The sequence below is a fragment of the Nicotiana tabacum genome, chromosome 13 (genome assembly GCF_000715075.1).
Source record: "Nicotiana tabacum cultivar K326 chromosome 13, ASM71507v2, whole genome shotgun sequence".
NCBI lineage: Eukaryota > Viridiplantae > Streptophyta > Magnoliopsida > Solanales > Solanaceae > Nicotiana > Nicotiana tabacum.
Genome location: NC_134092.1, coordinates 90,095,824 through 90,118,142, shown reverse-complemented (window position 1 = coordinate 90,118,142; position 22,319 = coordinate 90,095,824). Strand labels below are relative to the sequence as shown.

Genomic DNA, 22,319 nt, shown 5'->3' with positions numbered 1-22,319 from the left:
CACATTATATTCTTTCTTTTGGTCCTGTCAATCGTTTCTAATTCCTCTGCTTCCCTTTTTTTCTCTTTAATACTCACAGAAAGATGCAAATGGGAGGGGGTTCAAAGGGAGATCCCAACACCCCAGTAAGGCTAGAGGCTGACTCCCACAGTAAGCATATTTATTACTTCTACTAGCTACTAGTACAAGTATTTTTATCATAGCGTCTTTACTCTTGTATTTTTCAAACCTGTTTTGGAAATAATTTTCTTAGTTGAGGGTGTACCGGAAACAACCTTGTAGGAGTAAGGTGCGGACACTCTACTCTCCCCAAACCCCACTTGTGGGATCGCACGGAGTATGTTGTTGTTACTAGCTACTAGTACTTAATTATGGAGTTATATTATTCAATTCAAAAATTAGACATATACATGCAATAACACTATTACTGTTCAAATTTATGTAGTTACAAATCACATGCATAGAATAAATTTCTGTTGAGTTACAATATCCTTTTCCGGAAAATTCTTTACCATAAATGATGAGTTTTGAGCACAAAATGAACGGTAAATTGATGAATTCAGCACTGCTTATTGTTTACATACTATGTGACTGGATTATCTAAGGCCTAAAAATAATGTACTCCTATATCATCCTCTTGATTGGTTGCAGAATTGTAGTCTCCCAATTCATGCATTTGGGGTAATTGTTGTATTACTGGGATTTCATCTATATACTAAGGGGTCTTTTTTCCGCAGATTATTATTCGCTTCGACCACGGAAAAGAAAGGAGATATTTAGCTCGGGAGCAGGTGATTAATCTAATAAAGGTTCTGTAGTTTTGGGATCACTCAGCTGAAAGCATTTGTTTTTTGACAGATAAATATTCTCTCCGTCCAAGGAAAATAAAGCACAGGTTTAGCATGGGAGCAGGTAATGAATTCAATTGCACATTGTTAGTTGAAGAGTGGGACAAGTTTTTCACTATGGGGATAAATCAACATGATCTATACAATTACTACCTTTTTATTAAAACCATATTTTGCTTTGGTCAAAGAAAGGAAAGATTCAGACAAGGAAAAGTTTAAGTTAAACAATGCCTCCATATTTTTGAAAATTTGCAAAAAGTTTTATGCTTTTTACATGCTTGTTACAAAGGTGAATGCTAGTGGACTATGCATATGTGTGGTATGTTTTATGGCAGAATATAGGGATCAGGAAAAATTTGATTGAATTCAAGAAACTTTACATAGTTACAGTTGTGGTTATTTTACAACTCCTATTTTATATTAGGGTAGGCTGGCTACATCATACCCCTTGGGGTATGTTCCTTCCCCCGGACTCTGCGTAAATGCGGGATGCTTTGTCCACGCAATACTACACTTAAATCTCTTTTAACTTCAACATCCAATTTTACATTTTGGGACAAAATACTTTAGGTCATGCATGCAGTACTTTATCTTCTGTCATGCGCATAAAATGGATTCGTGGGAAGCATGAGAAGTCCTTTGTTTGTATAGAACACACAAAAGATGTATTCATGGTTTTGTGATTTCTCAATAACCATGTCCCCTTCATATTTACTAAATAAACCAAGTCAACTATTTTTGTGCTTGATAATTATCTCAAGATTGAGCTTGTACCATGTGATATCTATAATTGTTTCTATTGGAGATTTAGAATTGATGCCACTTTCCAGGATATTACTAAATTATGTTTTAGCAGACGATGAAGAAAAAGACGAATACGAAGGCTTGAAATTTAACAAGACGCTGGGGCAAAGAGCCGAAACTAAGAATTACAAGCCAAAAGTAGTGCTTGAAGATAATCTTGTTAAGACCTTTAGCCCTGAGACACCGAAATGTGCTACCGAAAGAGTAAGAGAAGAATTATTGGGAGATGAAGAACCCTTGGAAAGATCCTGTAAGCGAGCTTTGGGTTTTGATTCTGGGAATATTGAGAAAGATGATCTAGTTGCTGAAGCTGTTAATAGCCCTGTTTATGCGATCCAAACTGCTGATAGTTTCCCATGCAGTCAAACTTTTTCGGGGGATCCAAGCTCCTCAAAGAAGCTTGGTCCATCGTCGGTTCCTTCCAAGATTCTCCGGGCAAAACTTTTCCCTTATTTCTTCGCTGTCAATCCTGCAAATGTTGTTTCACTATAATCTCTTCCGTTTCTGATCCGAAGAGTTCTACTATTATTTGTTGCAGGTTTACCATAGAAGATATGAGAAGAATCAGAGACACAATAAATGCATAAAAGTTCAGCCATTCTTTCAGGGGCATAACAAGCCTCTCCAGGCAAAAGCTTGCCCTCTATTTCTTCAACTGTTATTACTACAAAAGTTGTTTCACTGTCGTTTCTAACCCGAAGTATGCTACTACTATTCATTGCAGCTGTACCATAGAAGATTTAAGAAGAAGAATCAGAGACATAACAAGTGCATAAAAGTTCGCCCATTCTTTCAAGAAACGCGGAACAAGAAGCGGAAAGCATCAATATGTACTATGAAAGGTAACGAAGACGGTGGTTTGCCGTGGTTATACAAATTCCTTGGATTCATAATATGTGTGGCATGCCATTTAACAAGCAATTCTATATTTCCTTTGATGTAATTTTTTTACAGGTATAGAGGACAGCCAAACCAGCCTTTCAAATCTCAAAAAACCAAAGCTTCAAGTACCTAACAGTGAAAGTGGAACGATAGTGAAACGTAGTAAGAATTCTCAAACACATCACAAGCAGCAAGATGCACTAGTCCCAATCAATGAAACACCTAGTTACACAGACAAAATGATCTTAAGAACAAAAGTAGTCCTCGATGAGGAGACAATACGAGAGTGGAAATTGCTGATGCAACAACCGGAAGAAGAAGGCTGCGGATCAGCGGAATCTGATAAGTGTAAGAAAACGTGGGAAACAGAGAGGGAATTGTTCCGCGGACGAGTGGCATCATTTGTTTCTCGCATGCATCTTATCCAAGGTATTAGATTATGCTTCTATTTTTATGCTTCTTTTTTTTAAATCACGGTATCAAAATGTGATAATCTAATTTCCTATATGCAACTCTGAAAGATAGAAATTTGTTCAGCATAAATGAAGCAATAGCCTTTATTTAATTCCAGAAATTTCAAGTCTAGAATTCAGAAACATCATCGGAAATTGCATGAACTTGCACGTGTCTGTAAAGTGGAGTCGCAGCATTGCCAGGGCATAATTTTAAAATTATTGAAAAATCACTTTAGCAGGCCAAATTCAAGCAGACAAACTGCTGCTAACTGTTTGTAATGTGCAACTTGACGAAATACTTGTCTCAGAACATCACCAAAGCTAAACTCTATCACCTAAGATGAAAACACTATACTCATTAACGGCTCCACCTTTTGAAGTATCAAAATGCGAGTTTATGCATCACATGTTATGAATACAAATTCAGATGTTTCAGGGCAGTGGCAGAACCAGAATTTTCACTGATGGAATTCAAAATATACGGTATATACCTAACAATTAACTTTGACCTTATATATGCAGTTTAATTTCTAAGCGAAGGGGGTGCAGATGAACCTCCTCACACCCCCTAGCTCCGCCCATGTTACAGGGTGATTTCTCTTGGGGAGAGTCAAACTATGGCTTTGATTGTAATCTTTTCTGATCTGTAGTGTTGACAAGAGTGGGTTGCTCTAGTGGTGAGCACCCTCCACTTCTAATCAAGAGGCTGTGAGTTCGAGTCACCCCAAGAGCAAGGTGGGGAGTTCTTGGAGGGAGGGAGCCGAGGGTCTATCAGAAACAGCCTCTCTACCCCAGGGTAGGGGTAAGGTCTGTGTACACACTACCCTCCCCATACCCCACTAGTGGGATTATACTGGGTTGTTGTTGTTGTAGTGTTAGCCTATAAAGAAAACATGATAAGAACTTGAGAAATGTAAATTTTTAGATGTTAAAGAATGGAATCCACAACTGGAATATTTCACATTATCCTAAAGAAGGTTTACCACTTCTTCTCTCTAATCATCATATAAAGAGAATGTGAAGTCGGTGTCAAAATTAGGTACAGGAAGACATAACTGGGTGCTGCTTATATATTTTACAGGTGATAGACAATTCTCACAGTGGAAAGGTTCAATTGTAGATTCTGTGGCTGGGGTATTTCTGGCTCAAAATGTGGCCGACAACTTGTCAAGGTAAATTAATTTTGTAGTTTGCAATGAACTTTCCACAATGAATTCTTATTGTGTCCATTTTTCCACACAAAAAACAAAGGAAAAAAAGGAGAGAAAATCTGAATAGTGTTCTCTTTAATTGTCTGTGCTGATGCATTTGCAGCTCTGCTTTCATGTCCCTTGCTGCTGAATATCCTTATAATTCAACCTCTGCTGAAAATGTTACAACGAAAGCAGAAAGTGCACTGATGTCAGAAAAAGCTACTGAAAATATTTTATCATGTCAATCCCACAATGCAAAAGCAAAGATCAAGCTGGAGAAATCATCAAAAGGAAGTGCTATTACTTTGAGACAGTGGATAAACCGGAGAAAAGTATTGAATCGGTGGAAGAGGAAAAAAGAGGACATAGGAGATCAACAAGCTGAACCAGTTTTAAGAAGGAAAAATGAAGACTTGACAAGTGTAGCCATTAAATGGGATAACATACTGAAGTCATCTGCCTTTGTTAATCCCAAAGAGAGAAGTGATAACACATTAGATGCGATAGATTGGCATGCGGTTCGTGCAGCAACAGTGGATGAGATATCGAGAGCTATCATGCTGAGGGGAATGGACAAAAAACTTGCACTAAGAATTAAGGTAAAACAATGTTGTATATAGTCAGTATGCACTTCTTTTAAGGCATGAAAACTGAAATGCTCAATTCATACAGAATTTTATCAACCGCCTGATGCTGGAACAAGGGAAAGTGGACCTAGAATGGCTACGTGAAGTTCAACTAGAAAAGGCAAAGTAATTTCTGCACCTTCTTTTATATGAAATCGACAAAACCTAGATAGTTGGTGAGATAGGCAATGCCAGGGTCGGAGTCACAAGCCTGCGTACGGGTTCGGTAGAACCAGTAGCTTTGGCTTTGCGCCTGTATTTTTGGTTAAAAATTTCATTAAATACGTATAAATAATTTATCCAGAATCTAGTAACCTTCTCTGAAATCCAGAACCCATAAACTCAAAATCCTAGCCCGGCCTCTGGGCAATCCAGAAGTTAACTGAGCTTTGAAAGTGTACTTCAAGAAGTGATGATAGAGCTTTGTTTGTTGCAGAGAATACTTGCTGAGCATTTATGGTTTGGGACTGAAAAGTGTAGAATGCATAAGATTGCTCACTCTCCAACAGCAAGCCTTCCCCGTAAGTTTATATTATAAACGTGTGGAAACACCTGTTAATGTGGGTCTGAAAGCTTTTTATCGTTAACACCCTTTATTATTTGATAAGGTTGACACAAATGTAGGACGAGTACTCGTGCGACTGGGTTGGGTACCTATTCAACCACTTCCACGAGGACAAGAGATGCATCTTTTAAAAATGTAAAAATTTGGATTTAGCAATTGGAGCTGTCAAAATTTCATATTGTAAGTTTTTCTCCTTGTTCCTGATATGTCATGCTTTAGGTACCCGAATGTGAAAGATGTTCACAAGTATCTCTGGCCACGGTTATGCACAATTGATTATTTAACACTGTAAGGATCGACTTGCAAAAAGCTCATCTTTAGACTTACAAATATATAATGATTGATTTATTCCAGCAGAAATATTAGTGAAAGTCATTCTGTATTCCTTTGTGATTGCTTGTAGGTATGAATTTCATCATCAGATGATTACCTTCGGAAAGGTTAACTGTCATTAATCTTAAATTGTGTTTTTTTTTTCTTTAATGAATAGGACTTTGGGACTGTAATTTGGTGCCTTACAGGTATTCTGTACGAAATCAAGCCCAAATTGTAACGCATGTCCGATGAAAGCAGAGTGTAAACACTTTGCAAGTGCTTTTACAAGGTTTGCTCTTTCCGCATTGCCTTGATTATTAACCATACATTATATCTCCCTATCATTGATGCTTCTAAATATTTTTCAGACAAACTTAACATAATTTGAACATTGATTGCAGTGCAAGAGTATGCCTGCCGGGACCAGGGGAAAGGAGCTTTGCAAATACAGATACTACTTTAGCACCTGTAGACAGTGTGGCCGACGATATTTCTGTTCTCAATCGAACAGCAATTGTTCCTTTATTGGGGGAAGCCTCAAGTTCAGAACATTTGATTGGAGATCACCGGAATGAGCTTATTACCTATCCAGCACTTGAATGTATTGGAGAAACAGAAATTGAAGATCAATATGCCAGTGACATACCTAGAATAACATTTGATGGCAAGGCATTCGTGGAAAATTTATTACGCTACATATATGAGACTGATCTCTCGATAAAGGACACTGATATGTCTAAGGCTTTGGTCATTGCCACTCAAGAAGCAGCATCTATCCCTTTGCCTAAATGGAGGAATATAAGTCGGTTAAGGACGGAGCACCAAGTGTAAGTATGTAATAAGTTTTCATTTATTTTTGCCATTTGATTGACCTTACTTGGGAAAGCTATGCGACACTGTAAGCTGAATCTGTAATAAAGAGGATGTGGTTTCCCAGAATTCTATGCAATGCTGAAGTGTTTAACTAAGATGCTCATAAACTTTTTTTTTCTATGTGCTGCAGCTATGAACTTCCAGATTCACATCCACTGTTAGAAGGGGTAAGTTAAGTTACCAACATAAAAGAATGATTGTAAGCATGCCTTGTGATTTGGTTAAGTTTTGACTAAATTCAGCATGCAAATGCAGCTAGAGCAACGAGAACCTGAAGACCCGTGCCCGTATCTACTAGCAATAAGGATACCAGGTCATTGCTTCCTGAAAAGTTATGATATTGGGAATTACTTGAATGAACTAAGTTTCTAGAAAATTATGCTGGAAAAGCACAATGACCTCACACTTATAATTCAAGAACCCTATTGTTAATAGCACGTGATCTACTTGGTACAGGAAATGCGGCTTCCGCAGAACCTCCAAAAGAGAAGTGTGAATCCTGTAATTCCGATGAAACTCTAAACAAAGTTGAGAAGTGTGGATCCTGTAATTCTGATGAAACTCAAAACAAGGTCGCTGTGTTAAATAATGAACCAGGAGACAATATCGAGACAGTTCGTGGGACACTTCTGGTGAGATAAACTTAGCACTTAATTATTACTATACCCATGGTTGGGAAAATTTAACCTTCTAATTTCTTTGCAGACTTTTGGCATTTATTTATCCATTAAAAACTAACTCCTAAGGCCATCTTCAGATTCCGTGTCGAACAGCAAACAGAGGAAGATTTCCACTCAACGGAACATACTTCCAAGTAAATGAGGTGAACTTTGCCCTCTCTCCTTGTTAATCTCATGATAATATAGAGTCATATTGTGGTAAATAATATACTCATTAATGCGACCATTCCATGCATGTCACATTTAATTTCATTGTGAAATAACAAAGTGATTTATGCAGGTTTTTGCAGATGAAGAATCCACTAAACAGCCAATTGATGTTCCGAGGGCATGGATATGGAATTTGCGGAGAACGACCCTATATTGTGGCACCTCCATCAGAGCAATATTTAGAGGTAGAGACACAATAGCCGTTAAATAGTCGAAAATGCCATAAATTGGAAACTTCTCTTACAATATGTCTTATGTGAAATCAGGGATGTCAACAGAGGAAGTACAAAATTGCTTTTGGAGAGGTATGAAGTGATTTCTTTCATAAATAAACAATGTCAACATTCTTACACGAACAAGGTCTGAACTAGTGGTACTTTTGATATGGTATATGACATGGTAAAAAGGTGTATAGTAGTTTGTGAGATGTAATTTTGCTGTAAAATCTAGGTAAATCAATGTTATGTTTTTTAGTACAACCTAAAAACAATTTCACTAACTTTTGTTAAGTGTTGCAGGATATGTATGTCTGAGAGGATTTAACCGAAAAACACGAAAACCTGGACCTCTTCCCCTTGACCTTCATCGTCCAATAAGCAAACCAGGAAAACTGAAGAGTGAAGGAAAAAGAGAATAAAATTGTGACAACACCACCTTATTAAACATTTTGCTTATGTCCAGACTGTTGAATTATGATCACCACGTTTTTTGTTTCTTCTCTCCATGTTCAATCATGTAATTAATCAAGCTAACTTTGATGCAAAATTAAATTTATGGCTAAGCCAAGCATTCTTTTTTACTCAGTCTCGGCGCAGCTTTTGTGAACTGAACTTGAGTTGATTGCTAATATAATTCATTAAAAAACTGGAAAATAAAAGATGAGATGAACAATTCGTTGATTTCAAATCCATCTTTCAGATATAACTGTCACGACCCAAATTCCCTCCGTAATATGTCGTGATGATACCTAATCTCTAAAATTAAGGTAAGCCTATCAATACGGAATAATAATAAATTTCTGAAATAAATGAATTACAATTCAAACAGTTTCAACTCCCAAAACCCGGTAGAAATAAGTCACAAGCTTCTAAAAATTTATTCTCTATGTCTCTCTACATCAGAGTGTAAAGCAAATAAGGAAGACAACATAGTAAGATAGAAGGGGACTCCGGAGTCTGCGGACGCTGACAGATATACCTCGAAATCTCCTCGTACAACTAGTTTACTGATGCCTGGTTTGATAAGATGTACCTGGATCTGCACAAAAAGATGTGCAGAAGCGTAGTATGAGTACACCACAGCGGTACCCAGTAAGTGCCAAGTCTAACCTCGGTAGAGTAGTGACGAGGTCAGGTCAGGCCCTACTGGAGAATAAATAATGGCATGGTAAAATGTTTAAACAATATTATAAGATAAAATGACAATGGAAATGAATCAAGTAGTATGTCACATTTAATTATACCAAATAATGGCAAATAAATACCTCGTGGAAACAAAACAAAATTCTTTTCAATTTTAAGAAAATCACAACAATAATCAAATGCAACTGTGGCCATAAATCAATATCAACAAGGGCACTCCCGAGGTACCGCCTCGAAGTCCCAAATCATAAACAAATTCAAAATATCTCATTTCCTTATCTCACCGCGGGAGCCTTCACAATTTATTTTAAAGAAAATATTTTTTCCGAAATAGCATCCCGCGTTTTAGCCATCCTTATCACACCGCATGACTTCTAGTAGTTCTCCCTACTAGCCACGCGTATCAAGCCACCCTTACCCCAATATTTTTCCTTGAAAATATATCAAAATCGTCTCTCCTCAAGCTCCAATTCGTCAAAAATGACAAATAGGACGAAGTCCCCTGTTTTTTTTATAACTTACAGATCTATCAGGGAGCCCGATTTATCGGAGAGCCCGATTGTCAGGGAGCCCGATTTGTCAGGGAGCTCGATTTGTCAGGGAGCTTGATTTTGATAGTATTTCCAGCAGAAAAATTACAGCAGCATAGTCCCACTTTTGATCCGTTAACCATCCGAAACTCACCCGAGGCCCTCGGGACCTCAACCTAATACACCAACAAGTCCTAAAACATCATACGAACTTATTTGAAACCTTAAATCAAGTCAAACAATGCTAAAATCACAAATTACACCCCAATTCAAGCTTAATGAAACTCAAGAATTTTTAACTTTTACATTCGATGTCGAAACCTATCAAATCAAGTCCGATTGACCTCAAATTTTGCACACAAGTCATAAATGACATAACAGAGCTGTAAAAATTTTTAAAACTGAATTCCGACCCCGATATCAAAAAGTCAACTTCCCGGTCAAACTTACAAATTTAAATTCCTATTTTAGCCATTTTAAGCCTAATTTCACTACGGACTTTCAAATAAAATTTCGATCGCGCTCCTAAGTCCAAAATCACCATACGGAGCTGTTGGAATCAGCAAAATTCTATTCGGGAGTCGTTTGCACATAATTCGACATCCGGTCACTATTTGAACTTAGACTTTTAATTTTTTATCAAAATTTCATATCTCGGGCTAGGGACCTCGGAATTAAATTTTGGAAATATGCCCAAGTCCCAAATCACGATACGGACCTATCGGAACTGTCAAAATACTGATCCGAGTCCGTTTGCTCAAAATGTTGACCAAAGTCAACTCAGTTGTGTTTTAAAGCTCTAATTCATATTTTAATCCATTTTTCACATAAAAACTTTTCGAAAAATTTTACGGACTGCGCACGTAAGTCGAGGAATGATAAATAGTACTTTTTGAGGTCTTAGAACACAGAATTAATTATTAAATTTAAAGATGACATTTTAGGTCATCACAATCTCCACCTCTAAAACAAACGTTCGTCCTCGAACGGAGTTAGAAAAAGTACCTAAGCTGATGAATAAGTGTGGATAACAGCTGCGCATATCATGCTCAGTCTCCCAAGTCGCCTCCTCGACTGGATGACCCCTCCACTGAACCTTCACGGAAGCAATATTCTTTGACCTCAGCTTTCGAACCTTCCTATCTAAAATAGCCACTGGTTCCTCAACATAAGATAGATCCTTGTCCAACTGAACCGAACTGAAGTCTAACACATGAGACGGATCGTCGTGATGTTTTCGAAGCATGGAAACATGGAATACCGGATGAACCGTAGAGAGACTAGGTGGTAGTGCAAGTTTGTAAGCCGCATCTCCAACTCTTTCAAGAATCTCAAAAGGCCCAATATACCTAGAGCTCAACTTGCCCTTCTTCCCTAACCTCATCACACCCTTCATAGGCGAAACCCGGAGCAATAACCTCTCACCAACCATGAATGCAACATCACGAACCTTCCGATCCGCATAACTCTTTTGTCTAGATTGGGATGTACGAAGCCGATCCTGAATCAACTTAACCTTTTCCAAGGCATCCTGAACCAAGTCTGTACCCAATAGTCTATCCTCACCCGGTTCGAACCAACCCACTGGGGACCGGCACCACACACCATACAAGGCCTCATATGGAGCCATCTAAATGCTTGACTGGCAGCTGTTGTTGTAAGCAAACTCCGTAAGTGGTAAGAACTGATCCCAAGCACCCTCAAAATCTATCTATCACACATGCACAAAGTATATCCTCAAGTATCTGAATAGTGCGTTCGGACTGCCCGTCCGTCTGAGGGTAAAATGTTGTACTCAACTCCACATGAGTACCCAACTCTCGATGTATAGCCCTCCAAAACAGTGAGGTAAACTGTGTACCCCGGTCAGAGATGATAGATACCGGTATACCGTGAAGTCTGACAATCTCGCGAATATATACCTGAGCCAGTTGCTCAAAAGAGTAGGTAGTAATCACATGAATGAAATGAGCTAACTTGGTCAATCTATCCACAATCACCCAAACTGCATCGAACTTCCTCCGAGTCCGTGGGAGCCCAATAACAAAATCCATAGTGGTCCGCTCCCATTTCTATTCTGGAATCTCTAACTTCTGAAGCCATCCACCCGGTCGCTGATGCTCATATTTCACTTGTTGACAATTTAGACCCCGAGCTACATACTCCACTATGTATTTCTTCATCCGCCTCCACCAATAGTGCTGTCTCAAGTTCTGATACATCCTTGCAGCACCCGGATGAATGGAGTACTGCGAACTGTGAGCCTCCAAGAGAATCAACTCACGTAAGCCATCTACATTACGCACACATAGCCTGCCCTGCATCCGTAATACACAGTCATCTCCAATAGTGACTTCCTTGGCATCACCGTGCTGAACTGTATCCTTAAGGACAAGCAAATGGGGGTCATCATACTGACGTTCTCTGACACGGTCATAAAAAGAAGACTGAGAAATCACACAAGCCAAAACTCGGCTCGGCTCGGAAACATCTAGTCTAACAAACTGGTTGGCCAAGGCTTGAACATCCAAGGCTAAAGGCCTCTCTGCTACCGGTAAATATGCTAAGCTGCCCAAACTTTCTACCTTACGACTCAAGGCATCGGCCACTACATTGGCCTTTCCAGGATGATAGAGAATGGTGATATCATAATCTTTAAGCAACTCCAACCACCTATGCTGTTTAAAAAGATGCTGTAGACTTTGGTGATCGGTGTAGACCTCACAATGGACACCGTACAAATAATGTCGCCAAATCTCCAAGGCATGAACAATAGTTGCTAACTCAAGGTCATGGACCGGATAATTCTTCTCATGTTCCTTTAACTGTCGAGACGCGTAGGCAATCACCCTACCGTCTTGCATCAATACTGCGCCGAGACCAATATGCGACGCGTCACAATACACAGTATAAGACCCTGAACCTGTAGGTAATACCAATACTGGGGCTGTAGTCAGGGTTGTCTTGAGCTTTTGGAAGCTCTCCTCACATTCTTCGGTCCACCTGAACGGAGCACCCTTCTGGGTCAATTTGATCTTAATAGTTGTTCATAATAAATTACAGAATCGCCAATTAACTTCATATTAACAAAAATCTCATTTCAAACCTTCACAATACTGATAACGAGACACGGGACATGAAGACCTCATAATTATTTATCCGAATTAATGAGTCACATTTAACATCACCTGGGCGGGAACCTACCTCGTAGGTTAAAACGCAATAATTACAACACAAATTTGGCAAGTATGCACAAATAATTTCATATAAAAATTTTCAAATAAGCCTAACAGACATGACTCCCTATTAGTACTATAGTACAAATTAAAATTCACAAGGGAGAACTTAAACTCAAGAATTTTTCTCACAAGGATCTCGTCCTTATATAACTTCCACCGCAGCTCGTAGCCCGGTTTAAACATATCAGTTTATATTAAAATGCGAGGATCTCGTCCTCGGTTCTGAATCACAAGTAATATGCACATCGTGCCAATCGAAAATTTTCATTTGCTCTTTCTAAATAATTTTCGTTAAACAAAATCACATCACATAATGAACCCCACACCAGTAGGGCATATAATTCACACTTAGTAATTAATTATCCGTAAATTACATCAAAACTTACCGAAATGAGTAACAGAAAACCACATTTAGCCTCACAAGTCTTATTAGTGACCAACATGGAATGATAGGCGTAGTTATCTCCATGGAATCTCCCAACAGGAGTAAACACATAAGTAGATTATAGAATTATGAAACTCACTCATAAATGGAGCACAATAGGAGGACTCATCTCGATACTCAGAACCGAATCAAGTTACGGAAATTATTCCTTTATATTAAATCAAGGTCGTACCTGTAACGACACCAACTGATGTAGCGACCTCTGCCATACTATAAAACATATATATCAATGGCTGGCTCTCCACCTCTAGGACGCCTTCTACTCGTCTGTCCTCCACCCCTAACTGGTCGTGTGGGGTGGTGTAGTAACTGCAATGGGGCACGTAGCCTGAGTGCTTTGATGAAATAAGTCTCTCCCAAGTTTGGGACAATTTTCTCATGATGTGCCTAGTATTACCGTATTCATAACAACCCCTTTGTGGACTCGCTCTCTGGCTATAGGAAGCAAAGTAGGAGTATGACGGGCTGACTTATTGAACTTGATGGCATATTCTGACACAGTCATGATGACCTGACGCAACCGTTCAACCCTATGCGCCACGCATTACGGAGAGTCCAGGAAACAAACTCTTTCAAAAGCATTTCTGAGAACTAAGCCAAGTGGGCGGTGTTGCATTGGCTGGTCTGCCCTCTTCATAGTCTTGCCACGAATATCGGTGGAGAATTATCTCTCCCAAGGCAAATTTCTTCTTTTGTTATGCTGACTCAACACTGTTGAGCTGACCCATTTCTTAACATACTCTTCGATTCTTCTTTGGGGTAAACCTTACCCCTGTTTATACACAACGATCACAAAATTAGAGCTCCATACAGACAAATCTTGGCACGAACCACATAGGCCAGAATCTCGTCAACAAGTGTACTTCCTCCGAAGCACCCCAAAATCCGCAGCCGTGACGTCCACGCTGGGTAGACCTTCTGCAAATTTAGAGTTGTTTCTATAACTCCTTTGGTACTGAAGTATATGATTATTAAAGAGGCAGACATACCGCAAGTCCCAACTCTATCCTCTACAAAATCTCAGGCCTTAAACATGTGTAAATTTTTAGGGAACATTTCAGTACCACATATATACATTTCAAGGCAAAACTGACATAGCACATGACCCCACAATCCATCCATTGATAGTGGACTCCTCCCACTCGGCGCGAAGTCATAGGCCACAGTCCAATGATCCATAATAATAACCTTCACAGCTCGTATATATCAACCAGATGCCAACATCCATTGCACCCTGCTACATGATTTACTGGGTGATATCTCAATACGTCCGCATCTTCAGTCGGAACCACACGTTGAGGTAATGTTTGAGCATCTCTGGCGCCCTCCTAGTCCATCTGCGGCATCATGAACCATCGACGCACAATTGATACCGAGTGCGCAATATCATATATGAGTGGATAAAAAGGAATATAAGATATATGTTTCAAGCTAAATCAATGCCGCACGATAAGGAATCAAAGAAGTGAATATTTCCTAACAGTTCCATAGCCTCTCGAAGATAAATACAGACGTCTCCGTACTGATACGCAAGACTCTACTAAACCTGCTTGTGACTCATAACACCTATGAACCTACAGCTCTGATACCAACTTGTCGCGACCCCAAATTCCCTCCGTAGGATGTCGTGATGTTACCTAGTGTCTAAGACTAGGTAAGCCTATCAATGCGGAATAATAATAAATATCTGAAATAAATAAACTACAATTCAAATAATTTCAACTCCCAAAACCCGGTAGAAATAAGTCAGAAGATTCTAAGAATTTATCCTCTATGTCTCTATACATCAGAGTCTAAAGCAAATAAAGAAGACAACATAGTAAGATAGAAGGGGACTCCGGAGTCTGCGGACGCCGGCAGATATACCTCGAAGTTTCCTCGTATAGTTAATTTATTGATGCCTGGTTTGATAAGATGTACCTGGATCTGCACAAAAAGGTGTGCAGAAGCGTAGTATGAGTACACCATAGCGGTCCCCAGTAAGTGCCAAGCCTAACCTCGGTAGAGTAGTGACGAGGTCAGGTCAGGCCCTACTGGAGAATAAATAATGGCATGGTAAAATGTTTAAACAATATTATAAGATAAAATGACAATGAAAATGAATCAAGTAGTATGTCACATTTAATTACACCAAATAATGGCAAATAAATACCTCGTGGAAACAAAACAGAATTCTTTTCAACTTTAAGAAAATCACAACAATAATCAAAGGCAACTGCGGCCATAAATCAATATCAACAAGGGAACTCCCGAGGTACCGTCTCGAAGTCCCAAATCATAAACAAATTCACAATATCTCATTTTCTTATCTCACCGCGGGAGCCTTCACAATTTATTTTAAAGAAAATATTTTTTTTCGAAATAGCATCCCGCGTTTAACTATCCTTATCACACTACATGACTTCTAGTAGTTCCCCCTACTAGCCACGCGTATCAAGCCACCCTTATCTCACCGCATGCGTTTCAATATCAGACCTTATACCACCGCATGCGTATCAATATCATAATATATCACAATTTGCACCTCAGGTGCTCAAATAATTTAACTTGCCAAAATAATTCAACAACAATATTTTTTCACAATAAAGAGCTCACGGCTCATGTCATAATAATTCAAAAATAAAATTTTTTCACAATAAAGAGCTCACAACTCATGTCAAAATAATTCAACAATAATATTTTTCTACAATAAAGAGCTCACTGCTCTATCACAATAAGTACGTAAATCTTACAAAAATATTCAGGAGTAAATAATTCAGGAAAATAATATTTTAAAATCTTTAATACGTTGCTTCAATATCAAGTTTAAAAATATCAAATATTTTATATTAATAATATTTAATTTAAAGAAAATCAACCTTCAAATAATGCACAGAATAAAAGAAACCAAGTTCCAACTAAATAGATAAAATAATTAGCAGGAAAAGGTCGAGCAAATTTAAAATATAAACATTAAATCAATAATGAAGAGTATAACAAAATAAAATAATTTAATTAATGTGCCACACTGATCTACACAATTTAAAACATAATCTTTCACATTTAGCCCGTGTACACACTCGTCACCTCGTGTACACGATTTTTCATACATTACAATTATCAATCCTAGGGGAAATTTCCCCCACACAAGGTTAGACAAGTCACTTACCTCGACTTACTCCAATTTAACGAAGTATTATGCATTTTTCTCGATTTTTCGACTCCGATCGACTCGTATCTAGTCATAATTAATTCGATACAGTCAACAAAAATTATAGAAATCAATTTCATAAGAAAATACTATATTTTTCAATAAAATCCGAAATTAGCTCAAAAATCGCCCGTGGGGCCCACATCTCGGAAACCGACAAAACTCACAAAATCTGACAACCCATTCAATTACGAGTCCAACCATACTAGTTTCACTCAAATCCGACTCCGGATCGACACGAAAATCTCAAAAATTTGTTTCTATGAGATTTCTAAAATTTTCCCAAATTTCGATCTCAAAACTCTAATTAAATGATGAAAACAATGATATATTCATGTATATTAACCAAATCCGAGTTAGAATCACTTACCCCAATATTTTTCCTTGAAAATATATCAAAATCGCCTCTCCTCAAGCTCCAATTCGTCAAAAATGGCAAATGGGACGAAGTCCCCTATTTTTTATAACTTACAGATTTGTGAGGGAGTCCGATTTGTCAGGGAGCCCGATTGTCAGGGAGCCCGATTTGTGAGGGAGCTCGATTTGTCAGGTAGCCCGATTTGTGCGGAAGCTCGATTTCGATTTGTCAGGAAGCCCGATTTGTTAGGGAGCCCGATTTGTCAAGGAGCCCGATTTGTCAGGGAGCTCGATTTGTCATGGAGCCCGATTTGTCAGGGAGCTTGATTTTGACAGCATTTCTAGCAGAAAAATTGCAGCAGCTTTTGCAGCAGCTAAGTCCCACTTTTGATCCGTTAACCATCCGAAACTCACCTGAGGCCCTCGGGACCTCAACCCAATATACCATCAAGTCCTAAAACATCATACGAACTTATTTGAAACCTCAAATCAAGTCAAACAATGCTAAAATCACAAATCACACCCCAATTCAAGCTTAATAAAACTCAAGAATTTCCAACTTTTACATTCGATGTCGAAACCTATCAAATCAAGTCCGATTGACCTCAAATTTTGTACACAAGTTATAAATGATATAACAGAGTTGTAAAAAATTTCAGAACTGGATTCCGGCCCCGATATCAAAAAGTCAGCTCCTCGGTCAAACTTCCAAACTTAAATTTCTATTTTAGCCATTTCAAGCCTAATTTCACTACGGACTTCCAAATAAAATTTCGATCACGCTCCTAAGTTCAAAATTACCATACAGAGCTGTTGGAATCATCAAAATTCTATTCGGGGGTCGTTTGCACATAATTCGATATCCGGTCACTATTTAAACTTAGACTTTTAATTTTTCATCAAAATTCCATATCTCTGGCTAGAGACCTCGGAATTAAATTTCGGGAATATGCCCAAGTCCTAAATCACGATACGGACATACCGGAACTGTCAAAATACTGATCCGAGTTTTAATCCATTTTCACATAAAAACTTTTTGAAAAATTTTACGGACTGCGCACGCAAGTCGAGAAATGATAAAATAGTACTTTTTGAGGTCTTAGAACACATAATTAATTATTAAATTTAAAGATGACATTTTGGATCATCACAATAACAGTAATAGATCAGACAATGTATGAATGCTATGTGATGTGATGCCAAAATGCTATACTTTTAGCTATTTGTCTAATGGGTTATTGTATGCTATTTGATAAATTGTGTTGTTTTATATGTAGGAACATCGGAAGGAATCATCAAATGAAAATTGCACAAAAAGAGTACAAAAATACAAGAAAAGAGCACAAAAGCATCAAGTATCCAAACCGTGCTATAGACCAGGCTTAGCAAGGTTTAGACCGTGCTACAGAGCTTGCCCAGTGAGGTTTAGACCGCGCTATAAACCAGGCTTCGCAAGGTCTATAGCACGGTAATTAAAAGTTGCGGGTTAAAAGACCCAAACCCAAAATTGGACCGGGGGATTGACATAAATACTCCCCAAATGAGTTATTCTAGGGTTGGACGTGATTTTGTAGAAGAAATAGGCTGCCAAGCACTGTGAAGCAAGAATCAAACGAGTTTTCCCTTCCTTTATCTCTTTACTTTGTAGTTTCATGTCTTTAAATATTATGTTGATTGTTGTTGTATTTATGAGTAGCTAAACTCTTTTATCTAAGGTTTGATGGAACCTATTAGAGGATTATTCTTTCTGCGTTTAATATAGATTTGTCTTTGATTTTTCTCTACTTGTTCAACTATATTTTCATTGTTGTTAATTGAAGAGCTCTCAATTAATTGTGCCTATTTAATGTGTATATTGCTCGAGAGAGAGTGCACATTTAAGTAGTTATTAAATAATATCACTCCTAATGTAGTTGAGAGATCGATACGCAGGGTTTAAAGGCGGGATTAGAGATAACGAAGCCTTGGTGCGATCGTCGTGAACGGTAAATTAGTGCCATCTAGCGTAGTTTGAGAGAATAACCTATTAGAGGATTATTCTTTCTGCGTTTAATATAGATTTGTCTTTGATTTTTCTCTACTTGTTCAACTATATTTTCATTGTTGTTAATTGAAGAGCTCTCAATTAATTGTGCCTATTTAATGTGTATATTGCTCGAGAGAGAGTGCACATTTAAGTAGTTATTAAATAATATCACTCCTAATGTAGTTGAGAGATCGATACGCAGGGTTTAAAGGCGGGATTAGAGATAACGAAGCCTTGGTGCGATCGTCGTGAACGGTAAATTAGTGCCATCTAGCGTAGTTTGAGAGAATATGTCTAGTAAATTGTAGTATTTACTCGAGAGAGAGCTACGGCACTCAACGTACTCACGATCGGTAGAAAATATTTAAGCGAATTTATAGGATATGTAGCGGGGAAGATTTCGACAATAAAGGAAAATTATAACCTTAGACTTTTCCAAATCTTGTCTACAATATTTGCCTTGTTAGTTATAAATTATTGCATTTTTAATTACTTTGGTCTTAGTTAGTAAACTCTCAAATTACTTGAATTCGTGCAAAACTAAATTTTGGCTCCGGACTTGTAAACCGGATTATATTTGCAACGATCGCTTAATCCTTTTTATAAGGCATAGTTGGGCGTGATCAAATTTTGGCGCCATTGCCGGGGAGGCAATATTGTTACTAATTACAGCTATAAGAATTTGTAGGATTCTTAGTTTAGTCAATTTTATCCATTTTTATTCATTACATTGAAATTCTAATGTTTGTGGTCTTGTGTGTTATAGGTGTATGCCTAGAAACTCTTCAAGAACTGGTGAATTGTTTAAAGCATTACCGGATCCTGAGAAAACTTTCAAGGCATTAAATTGTGCAAACAAGAAAGACAAACAACATCATCACCCAAGAGAAAAAATTGAACCAAACATGGGTGACGCTTTGGATAATCAAAACAATCGAAACAATGTGAATGACCCGAACAATCAGGGTGTGGCACCTCTTGTGCCAGAAGCAACTTTGTATGATTGGGCACAACCCACTGCTGAAAATTTGGCAACTGCAATTGCAGTCCCTCAGATACAAGCGGAGTCATTTCAAATCACAAACAACATGCTACATTTGCTGCCAAACAAGGGACTATTCTCCGGGTCTTACATTGAAGATCCACAACAACATCTGAAAAATTTTCTGTCAATTTGTGTCACGCAAAGGCAACCGAATCTGACACCTGAAGCAATAAGACTGTTGTTGTTTCCATTCTTAGTGACAGGAGAAGCCCAGACTTGGCTTAATTAGCTCCCCATAAATTCCATTACCACTTGGGAGGAATTAGTCAAGCAGTTTCTAAACAAGTTTTACCCACAAAATAAGACCGCCAAGCAAGTTGAGGAAATATTGAGCTTCAGGCATAAACTAGCTGAAACATTACAAGAAATGTGGGAGAGGTTCAAAGGTATGCTGGTTAAGTGTCCACATCATGGCATTCCAGATCAGATGTTGGGACAACGGTTTTACATGGGATTGGCGGATAATTTGAAGGCCAATGTTGATGCTTCAGTAGGTGGGGCATTTTTGAGCAAGTCATTTAGAGAATGTAAAGTCCTGCTAGATAAAATGGCTCAAAACTCAGGCTGGATGACAAGAGACACTATAATCACCCCTATAGTTCACTCAGTAGCATTGGACCCAAACAATTCCATAGCCAAGAATATGGCTACTCTGATGACACAAATGAGTATCCTCACCAAGAAGATTGATGAATCAGGTACACATAGTTGACATGACTAATGAGGGATTATGTACACCATGCATTAACTAACCATACATGTGTTCTTGGAGTGGTGAAAGTGACAACCAGAACTATCAAGAGAACATGAACTATGTGGGCAACTATAGAGGCCAGAGGCAAGGTGGTCAGAATTGGGGGCAGCAAAATCAGCAATATAGACCAGCACATCAATAATACAATAACACCAACAATCCTGGAGCTATGTGACCACATGGTCAAATAGTACCTTACCAAAGGCAACAGGGGTACAATCAACATTATCAGTAGCTGGCTTATCAACAACCTCAGTAACAACAACTAGTAAAACAAGATGATTGGTTGTCTGAAATTAAAGGAATGTTACAGCAACTGATTGGGTCTGATGGAAAAATGCAAGAAAAGGTGAAAGCACACGAGTCAACGATAAAAGGTATTGAGATTCAATTAGGCCAAATATCTATGGATCTGAATAATCATCCCCAAGGGACTTTACCTGCAGACACAAATGTCAATCCGAAGGAGTAGGGTCCGAATCAGCTTATGGCGGTAAGCCTGAGAAATGGTAGGGATCTTGATTTAGAGCAAGAAATTGCTCATGAGAGCCGGTTATCTGAAACACTTGTGACAGTGCCAATTGAGTTAGATGAGTCAACTGAGCTAACAAAAGTAAGAGTGAAACCAGACCCTGAGGAAATAAATAAGGAAAAAGAGGTTGCGGAGGAGACTGAGAAAGTACAGGAGAAGGCATTAGAAAAAGTGCCTGAGTATGATCTAACTCAAGCTACAGCAAAAAAGCGACCTCCGGCACCCTTCCCGCACATGTTGGCCAAATATCAGAAGGATTAACAGTACAAAAAATTCATGGAAATGTTAAAGCAAATTCAGGTAAACATTCCTCTAATTGATTCTCTGAGAGAGATGCCCGGTTATGCAAAAATAATGAAGAACTTGATGTCTCGTAAGTTCGACTTCCAAGACTTGATAACTGTCACGTTGACACAAACTTGTAGTGCTGTTGTGTCAAGACCTATAGCTGAGAAGTTATCCGACCCTGGAAGCTTCACAATTCCATGCACCATATGTAGCTCTGCATTTGCCAAAGCATTGTATGATTTGGGAGCAAGTATAAATCTCATGCCATTGTATATCTATAAAAAGTTAGGCATTGTAAGAGCAAGGACCACATCCATGTTACTGCAGCTAGCTGACCGAACGGTGAAAATACCATCAGGTATACTTGACGATGTACTTGTGCAAGTTGGAAAATTCATGTTTCCAGCAAATTTTGTCATTTTGGACTGCAAGGTTGATAAGGAGATTCCCATAATTTCGAGAAGGCCGTTCTTAGCCACAGGGAGAGCTCTGATTGATTGTGAAATGGGGGAGCTGAAAATGAGGCTGAATAATGAAGAAATAACATTTAATGTGCAAAAGTCTATGCGGTGACCCAATGATTTTGCAAATTGCTCTTTGTTAGACATGGTGGATGTAATCATGGAGGAAGATGATGAGGCCATTAATGCAAAAGACCCTCTAATAGCCTGCCTTATAAACTTAGAAAAAGTAAATCGTGAGGACTTGGCGGAATGGGTGTTGGCTCTTCAAGAGCAAGGGTACTCGAAAAGAGAGCTCGAGTTTGAGCCTTTACACTTAGAAGAAAGAAAGACGCCTCCATCCAAGCCATCGATCGAAGCATCACCATAATTATAGCTCAAACCGCTACCATCTCACCTCACGTATGCTTTCTTGGGACCTAATTTGTCTTTACCTGTTATTATCTCATCTGGTTTATTAGATGTGCATGTAGAACAACATTTGCAGGTATTAAAAGAGTGGAAAAATGCAATTGGTTGGACCATTGCAGACATTAAGGGTATCAACCCGGCCTTTTACATGCATAAAATTCTAATGAAAGATGGGCACAAACCTTCCAGAGAACATAAAGAAGGCTGAACCCTAACATGAAGGAACTTA

General features: G+C 38.5%; 3 protein-coding genes and 1 non-coding gene across 4 annotated transcripts; 3 read left to right on the top strand and 1 right to left on the bottom strand.

The window, feature by feature from the left end:
* Positions 1 to 33: 33 nt before the first annotated feature.
* On the top strand, positions 34 to 2,373 carry LOC107815669 (uncharacterized). Its single transcript, XM_016641290.2, has 4 exons — positions 34 to 150; positions 738 to 791; positions 859 to 912; positions 1,705 to 2,373. The coding sequence occupies exons 1-4, from the start codon at positions 84 to 86 to the stop codon at positions 2,142 to 2,144; spliced, it is 615 nt and encodes a 204-aa protein (XP_016496776.1). The 5' UTR covers positions 34 to 83; the 3' UTR covers positions 2,145 to 2,373.
* A 6-nt stretch (positions 2,374 to 2,379) lies between these two features.
* LOC107815670 (DNA glycosylase/AP lyase ROS1-like) lies at positions 2,380 to 8,254 on the top strand. Its single transcript, XM_016641291.2, has 18 exons — positions 2,380 to 2,494; positions 2,607 to 2,963; positions 4,071 to 4,161; positions 4,304 to 4,781; positions 4,855 to 4,934; positions 5,245 to 5,329; positions 5,417 to 5,508; positions 5,593 to 5,661; positions 5,777 to 5,813; positions 5,895 to 5,977; positions 6,090 to 6,515; positions 6,692 to 6,728; positions 6,817 to 6,874; positions 7,018 to 7,193; positions 7,319 to 7,384; positions 7,522 to 7,636; positions 7,718 to 7,756; positions 7,970 to 8,254. Exons 1-18 carry the CDS (start codon positions 2,488 to 2,490, stop codon positions 8,086 to 8,088), a joined length of 2,415 nt encoding a protein of 804 aa, XP_016496777.2. The 5' UTR covers positions 2,380 to 2,487; the 3' UTR covers positions 8,089 to 8,254.
* An 11,700-nt stretch (positions 8,255 to 19,954) lies between these two features.
* LOC142168521 (small nucleolar RNA R71) lies at positions 19,955 to 20,061 on the bottom strand. Its single transcript, XR_012698376.1, has one exon. It is a non-coding gene; the product is annotated as a small nucleolar RNA R71 (small nucleolar RNA).
* A 1,151-nt stretch (positions 20,062 to 21,212) lies between these two features.
* LOC107815668 (uncharacterized) lies at positions 21,213 to 21,791 on the top strand. Its single transcript, XM_016641289.1, has one exon. The coding sequence runs from the start codon at positions 21,213 to 21,215 to the stop codon at positions 21,789 to 21,791; it is 579 nt and encodes a 192-aa protein (XP_016496775.1).
* Positions 21,792 to 22,319: the final 528 nt, after the last annotated feature.